General features: G+C 44.2%; 1 protein-coding gene across 2 annotated transcripts; it reads left to right on the top strand.

Moving 5' to 3' along the window:
• Positions 1–1,374: 1,374 nt before the first annotated feature.
• On the top strand, positions 1,375–7,759 carry STX10 (syntaxin 10). Of its 2 annotated transcripts, none has more exons than XM_063445964.1 (8): positions 1,375–2,091; positions 3,386–3,556; positions 5,074–5,167; positions 5,301–5,363; positions 5,452–5,559; positions 6,509–6,615; positions 6,755–6,849; positions 7,467–7,759. In XM_063445964.1, exons 1-8 carry the CDS (start codon positions 2,057–2,059, stop codon positions 7,541–7,543), a joined length of 750 nt encoding a protein of 249 aa, XP_063302034.1. In that variant the 5' UTR covers positions 1,375–2,056; the 3' UTR covers positions 7,544–7,759. The 2 variants fall into 2 exon arrangements, with proteins under 2 accessions (XP_063302034.1, XP_063302033.1); XM_063445963.1 differs by having other exon boundaries at positions 3,386–3,572; positions 5,090–5,167.
• Positions 7,760–8,167: the final 408 nt, after the last annotated feature.

The following is an 8,167-nucleotide window of genomic DNA, read 5'->3' as shown; positions in this document are numbered from 1 at the left end:
CCTGTATCTCCCTGGCTGCACGCTGGAGGGAGTACCAGACTGATAACCTGTATCTCCCTGGCTGCACGCTGGAGGGAGTACCAGACTGATAACCTGTATCTCCCTGGCTGCACGCTGAAGGGAGTACCAGACTGATAACCTGTATCTCCCTGGCTGCACGCTGAAGGGAGTACCAGACTGATAACCTGTATCTCCCTGGCTGCATGCTGGGGGGAGTACCAGACTGATAACCTGTATCTCCCTGGCTGCATGCTGGGGGGAGTACCAGACTGATAACCTGTATCTCCATGGCTGAATGCTGGGGGGAGTACCAGACTGATAACCTGTATCTCCCTGGCTGCATGCTGGGGGGAGTACCAGACTGATAACCTGTATCTCCCTGGCTGCATGCTGTGGGGAGTACCAGACTGATAACCTGTATCTCCCTGGCTGCATGCTGGGGGGAGTACCAGACTGATAACCTGTATCTCCCTGGCTGCATGCTGGGGTGAGTACCAGACTGCTAACCTGTATGTCCCTGGCTGCACGCTGGGGGGAGTACCAGACTGATAACCTGTATCTCCCTGGCTGCATGCTGTGGGGAGTACCAGACTGATAACCTGTATCTCCCTGGCTGCATGCTGGGGTGAGTACCAGACTGCTAACCTGTATCTCCCTGGCTGCACGCTGGGGGGAGTACCAGACTGATAACCTGTATCTCCCTGGCTGCATGCTGTGGGGAGTACCAGACTGATAACCTGTATCTCACCGGCTGCATGCTGGGGGGAGTACCAGACTGATAACCTGTATCTACCTGGCTGCATGCTGGGGGGAGTACCAGACTGATAACCTGTATCTCCCTGGCTGGGGGAAGTACCAGACTGATAACCTGTATCTCCCTGGCTGCATGCTGGGGGGGGAGTACCAGACTGATAACCTGTATCTCCCTGGCTGCATGCTGGGGTGAGTACCAGACTGCTAACCTGTATCTCCCTGGCTGCACGCTGGGGGGAGTACCAGACTGATAACCTGTATCTCCCTGGCTGCATGCTGTGGGGAGTACCAGACTGATAACCTGTATCTCACCGGCTGCATGCTGGGGGGAGTACCAGACTGATAACCTGTATCTACCTGGCTGCATGCTGGGGGGAGTACCAGACTGATAACCTGTATCTCCCTGGCTGGGGGAAGTACCAGACTGATAACCTGTATCTCCCTGGCTGCATGCTGGGGGGGGAGTACCAGACTGATACTCTGCTCACTGGCTGCTGTATCAGACTGGACAGGCAGCCGCCGGAAGTGATTTCTTTCACCTTCCCCAGCAACTACAACTCCCGTGATGCACTGCGCGCCAGACAGGAAGCATGTGGGTGTTTGCGAACAGGAGGGGCGGAAATAGAATTGACAACTGGGAGAAGAGGAGAGTGTGGATCAGTGATTGGAAAGGGGGTAACAGAAAGTAATAGGAAGCCCAGCCAGGGTATAATTAAAATATCCCATAATAACCAGGGTCTGGGCAGCCTGCAGGCACTGAGACCCCAGGGCTGGGTATAGCAGCTCTTACTATAAAATATTAAATATAATCATATCTGTAAACAGCCATAGAAACCCTATCACAGACACCCTGCATGAAAGGTCAGCTAAGGTGTATGGACTATCTAGTAATGCGTCAATAAATATATATATACAGGTAGTACAGGGCTGTGAGAGAGCTGTCAGTAATAAAACAGAGATATACAGACAGCACAGGGCTGTGAGAGAGCTGTCAGTAATAAAACAGAGATATACAGACAGCACAGGGCTGTGAGAGAGCTGTCAGTAATAAAACAGAGATATACAGACAGCACAGGGCTGTGAGAGAGCTGTCAGTCATAAAACAGAGATATACAGACAGCACAGGGCTGTGAGAGAGCTGTCAGTCATAAAACAGAGATATACAGATAGTACAGGGCTGTATAGGGTCCACTGCCAAGCTATGGTGCTCTGGAAGCATTGGAGAGTTATATAGATTGTAAGCTCCAGGGACAAGGGAGTGTGAGCCAAGTTACAGGGATACAGAGGAGAACAACTTCTCAAAATGTCCCTGGAGGATCCTTTCTCTGTGGTCAGAAGGTGAGTATGTTTGTATGTCTTGCTGGCTGGTGATCCTGGGAGTTGTAGTAAGGGTCTCTGTTGATTGATACAGACACCTCTTCTTTGCCTGACTACGAAAGGCTACTTTATATCTTTTTCAAGAACAGATCAGCAGTTTGTAAAATATGTAATAACAGCCTTCACCGTACCTGCTTTCACATGGCTGTATGGGTGTATGCAAAGAATCATGAAGAAATGACAAAATCATTTAAAAAAATTAGATAAAAAAGCTTGAAAAAAACATCTTCCAGTTTGGCTAATGTTGTGTAAAATCTGTGTTCCGTCTTCTGTTTGCAATAACTCGCTCCATAAATGTGATACATTTATTCATTTTACTTTTTTCAATGTATTTTCGAAGTATTGCAGAAACAGTTGAGATGAATTTTTAAATCATTCACGATATCCTACGGATAATTCACTAAATAGTGAGTGACTGGGAATGGAAGAGGGTACGCACATTTACCATATTAGCCAAATTTGGAAGAGTCGCAGAGTCTAAAATTTGTAATTAAATTTTCTGAAATATTTGATTTCTATTCTTAAAGGTTTACTGCAACCCTTTTCTGACCGTTTTATTTTTTAATGATTAATGCCTTATTTTTGCACAGAACTGACATTTGGTTTACAGGCTGCCAAAGTCTCGTGTGTCGATATTTTAATTAGCCTCAGAACACAGAGCAAATAGCTAATATATGTGCAATATTTCAAGCATAAATCCTTTAATAGATGGGAAAAAAGACTAATTAAAGGGACACTATATTCACCAGAACCACTACAGCTGTTTTAGTTCTGGTGTCTATAGACTGTTACTGCTGTCTTAGCACTGTGAACACTGACATTTCAGAGAGAAGGCAGTGTTTACATTGCTGCCTAGTAACAACTTTTGTGGCCGTCACTCAGACGGCCACTAGAGGTGCTTCCTATCTCAGTGCTGCACGGTGTGCAGTACTGGTGTTCAGCGTCTCTATGCAGAATGCAGAAATGCTAAACGTTCCTCATAGAGATGTATTGATTGAATGCATTTCTATGAGGAGATGCTGATCAAGATTGATGATCTCAGCCATGGAGGTTGAGCCAGCATGGTGTTGGAGAAAAGCTGGGCCGGGGGCCTAATGATGTATTACGCAAGTATAGTGTCAGAAATACATGTTTGTTTTCCTGACTCTATAGTGTCCTTTTAAATATTTTGGAGTAATTGTTAATTCTTAAGTGCACCTTTTAAGGCTTCTTTTTTTTCATTTTTTTATGCACTATCTATTTTCCACCCACGCAGTGAGGTGCAGAAAGCACTGAACACCAGTCGGGGTCTGTACCAGCGCTGGTGCGAGCTACTTCAGGAGAGTCATGTGACCAGTGTGGAGGAGTTTGATTGGACAACCAATGAACTTAGGAATTCATTGAGGAGCATTGAATGGGATCTTGAGGACCTGGAAGAAACAATCAGTATCCTTGAAGGGACACTCCAGGCTGCCACATGTTAGGTGCACTGTGTAGGTTAGGTTACAGTTAGTTATACTGGGTGGGTTTATATTATTAAAGGGACACTCCAGGTTCACACACACGTTAGGTGCACTGTGTAGGTTAGGTTACAGTTAGTTATACTGGGTGGGTTTATATTATTAAAGGGACACTCCAGGCTACCACACACGTTAGGTGCACTGTGTAGGTTAGGTTACAGTTAGTTATACTGGGTGGGTTTATATTATTAAAGAGACTCTCCAGGCTCCAACACACGTTAGGTGCGCTGTGTAGGTTTGGTTACAGTTAGTTATACTGGGTGGGTTTATATTATTAAAGGGACACTCCAGGCTCCCACACACGTTAGATGCACTGTGTAGGTTAGGTTACAGTTAGTTATACTGGGTGGGTTTATATTATTAAGAGGACAATCCAGGCTCCCACACACATTAGGTGCACTGTGTAGGTTAGGTTACAGTTAGTTATACTGGGTGGGTTTATATTATTAAAGGGACACTCCAGGCTCCCACACACGTTAGATGCACTGTGTAGGTTAGGTTACAGTTAGTTATACTGGGTGGGTTTATATTATTAAGAGGACAATCCAGGCTCCCACACACATTAGGTGCACTGTGTATGTTAGGTTACAGTTAGTTATACTGGGTGGGTTTGTTTTGTTAAATGCTTTATGTTTTTGTTGCTTGTTTTGTCACAAGCTCACCCTTTCCTCACCTCTCTGAACCTGCAGTGTTTCCCTTTTTGCTTCAAAAATAGTAATGGTATAGTACATTGTGATTTTGATCTGGAGAGAAGGCCCGTGGGTTTGGGTGTACAGGTTTATCTAAGGCTTGGAATAGCCATGAAGCCACTTGTATCTAGTGTGGTTTTAGGCATGGGCATTCCCACCATTAATTCCCATATATCCCAGTCTTGCCGTATCCCCTCCAACACCGGTTTGATTTGGTATCTTGCATTTGATGTAGGCGTACAGGCGTAAGGTACCATTGGAATAGGGTTTTATATTCCTGTTCTTTATGGGAGACACATAGAGACAGCTTGGCATTAGCCTCCCGGATGTGCTGCCAGTGCTCGTTGGGAGAGTTCCTCCCCTATAGTTTCATGCCACCTCGCCATGTATGGGAAAGGCACTTTTCCAAGAGAACCGAGCAGCTCCTGGTATATAAGGGAGATGGATCTTTGCTTTTTAAGATCGGTATCCATACAAGGCATACAAAACAATGGGACTCTCATTGTGGAGTCTGTTTACTAAACCGGGAGTTAGAGAACTGAGAAGGGAATAGACAAAGTAGCTGATCTAGGAGAATAGCTGAGTTGGAGTTTTGGCAGTTTCGGTGCACTTCACCTTGTCAGTTCTCACCTAGTCTGGTTGTCATGGATAAACCCGGGCAATCACCCTTACATTGTACCTTACAACATGAAGCATTGTGCTTTCATTATATCACTTTTCTGTTGTTCCGTATTCTCTTTTACTCGTATCTTGGGCATTGTGGAATCGAACCCAAGGAAGTTTAAAATCTCTGGGACAGAACTGAGTGAAAGAAGGAGCTTTGTGGATCAGACACGGAGCTCAGTAAAGGTACGTTATTTGTTTTTTTTTTTAAATCCTATTGTCCTGCGCCAATCCTATTGATGTTTTCATCTCTGTGCATCGATACGCATGCCTCGTGGTTCTCCTGCCCCATTTATCATTATTCTCTCTGGTTGTTTAGGAAATGAGAGATCATATATCGAGCCCCAGAGTTGTGGCTTTCACCGAACGGAAGAATAGAGAGGTAATATAATTCTAATTTAACTCTTGTGCCCCCTGCTGGCCTGTCCCGTGTCCTTTCCCACCACTCCACTTTCTCTCCCCTATCACAGGCATTGGGAGTTACCGCTAAGCAACCTTCTGACCGCTTTACTCGTATGGACGATGAAATGGTCGCCGGGAACTCTCGTTACGTTGAAGATCAGCAGGCTCAGCAACAGGTTGGTAACTTTTGTAACATGCAGCACACAGGATGCAGAAGGAAGGTTCAGCTGATTTTTACTATCCACGGATATGAACTGTTTAAGCTCCGCAGAATGTCTCGATACTAACTAATCGGGATATTCTGTGTGTCTATTGAGCTGAGCATCCACAAACTGCACAGATTACAAGTTCACCTTTAGATCGGTAGTAGATTCAGTAAATATAAATATCAGTTCACATAAAACAGTTGACGGTCAGTATAAGGTATTTTCGGCATTTTGATAGATTGCTGAACATCTTACTCTGTAGGACAAGGTCTAAGAGCAGCATTTGGTTTTAAAGGAGCACAATGCATAGAAAAAAAGTCACCTGTCATGATATCAACCTCCAATCCTGCCCAAGTTTGGCACTTTTTGGAATATATTTCCTAGAATTCTGGCAGATAATTCCTATCAGCTGGCAGAGTATTATGGGAAATGTAGTCCAACATTGTCGGATACCCCTGCTACAAAACACTAACAAATAATGAGTGCTCAGTGGACTTTGACCTGGAGATGTGGGCCAGTGTTTACACTTCCTAACACTACATTGATATTGTGGCAGGCTGCCTTGTGTGGCGTTTCACACTAAATCTCAACATATTTACCTTGGCAGAAATCCCAGACTGTTAACACAAAGAGCCTTCCCGGCGGCCACTCAGCTGCAACCGCTAGAATGATGTGTGAGATTCTATTTATCCATCTTGGATATTTAGATCTAAGCTTTACAAGTCTCTCACTTACCATAACAACATAAACTGCAGCCAACGTGTAGGTAGGTAGATAGCAGAATGTTATTTGGAGAGAGTCTCTCTGTGGGTTTGTCCGTCTCTGGTATATGGTTACCATAACACAGACTGATAAACCGCTCTATGTGTGCAGGACTGTGGAATAAGTATATTGAAATGCATACTCTGTGTTCCAACAGCTGATTATAGATGAGCAGGACGCGGAGCTCGAGCTGGTAACCGGCAGCATCCGGGTCCTGAAAAACATGTCTGGACGGATAGGAGATGAGTTGGATGAGCAAGCTGTGTGAGTCTGGGGTTACATGTTGTTGTGAGGCTATTCTATGATTGCATGTATAGTTCCATATTCTGCGGGTTACATCGTGTGTCCCTTCCATGATGCTGTGGCCCTTATTACCGCCTGTAACTCGTATTGCTTCTCGCAGGATGTTGGAGGATTTCTCGCACGAGATGGATAATACTCAGACGCGAATGGACTCGGTGCTCAAGAGACTGGCCAAAGTTTCTCACATGACAACCGGTGAGGGCTGATTAACACTATAAATGAACTTATATACAGCTAAACCCTCTGAGTGCATAGTGAATACATGATCGTAAAGATTTAAAAAATGTAATTATTTCATCAATATAACATTGGCATGGATGTAAAGTATTCTAGATTCTGCCATTAGATCATTACACACTAAGCTATCTCACCTGCTCCAAAGCTGTATTTTAAGCCATCTCGGTTCTGACTCAGGATAGCAAACCTTAAAGAACAAAATAGCAACAAATCTCCATCTTCCATACACTCTCTATTAGAGCATGCTTGAAGGTTTTTCCCTGAAATTTCCAGGATGCATGTGAGTGTGAGAATTGCCAAGATAATTTTCATGCACTCTATAGGAGCATACCTGAAACTTTCAAACTTTTCCATTTCAGAAATGTACTGCTGTGTAACAAAAAAACAAACTCAAATTTAGAAAGTGAATTGTATATTGTAGACCCCCGCCCCGTCTCCGCACCACCCCGTCCCATAGTATCTATGTAGCAGTGATGATCATCTACCCCTAGTCATTTTAGGAGTGCCAGACGTTGCTATGCAGCCATTAAAAAGGTGGCAGCCATAACCCCTTCTCTCTTTCTCTGTGTCTGCAGACCGCCGGCAGTGGTGTATGATCATTGCATTGGTGATCGCTCTCATAATTGTGCTGATCCTGTTGTTGGTGCTTTGAACGCTGTATCCAGAGAGCGTGTCGCTTTGGGTGACGCTATAACGTAGCAAACGTGGATGTGGATTTTTTTTATTATTATTAAAGGTCATTCGTGTCATTGCAGAGGAACACGCAGTCTATGATGACATTAGTCTGCAGGACTGCAACACAAAACTGCCATTTACCTACTAAACATACTGTGCAAGCCAAAATAAAATATTTTTGTATTGTCTGGTACTGCTGTGTGTATGTTATGTCTGTGTACAATTTTGCGAGGGGACGACACATATTAAACGTGTGATACAAATTAATATTATAATACATATTGATTATCACATTAAAAGCAGCGTTAAATAATAAAACACAATATCGGTGGCATGCGCTTAGAGGAACTGTTCGTTTTTTATTTTTAAGTATATTGTTCCTCAAAGGCCGCTGCCAATAACTCTGGAGAATTCAGCTGAGTTTGATGCACTATAACATCACCAGCCGACATGTTGATAACGCACACTGTGCATGTTAGTGGCGCTGAGGAAGGGTGCAGACAAAGTAGGGAAAACCCTGTGTAGAAAGGGAAAAGTACCTGAGAAGGGAAACGCATTAATTTGACTGATCAAGCTTCAAAACGTTCACGAATGTGTTGTA

This window comes from Pelobates fuscus, chromosome 3 (genome assembly GCF_036172605.1).
Source record: "Pelobates fuscus isolate aPelFus1 chromosome 3, aPelFus1.pri, whole genome shotgun sequence".
NCBI lineage: Eukaryota > Metazoa > Chordata > Amphibia > Anura > Pelobatidae > Pelobates > Pelobates fuscus.
Note: the sequence above shows the minus strand (reverse complement) of the source record. Positions and strands in the feature narration are given on the sequence as shown.

Coding starts and splice junctions, on each gene's coding strand:
- STX10 (XM_063445964.1), top strand. CDS start 2,057: ATGTCCCTGGAGGATCCTTTCTCTGTGGTCAGAAG. Junction 5,560..6,508: donor ATCAGCAGGCTCAGCAACAG/GTTGGTAACTTT, acceptor GTGTTCCAACAG/CTGATTATAGATGAGCAGGA. Junction 6,850..7,466: donor AGTTTCTCACATGACAACCG/GTGAGGGCTGAT, acceptor CTGTGTCTGCAG/ACCGCCGGCAGTGGTGTATG.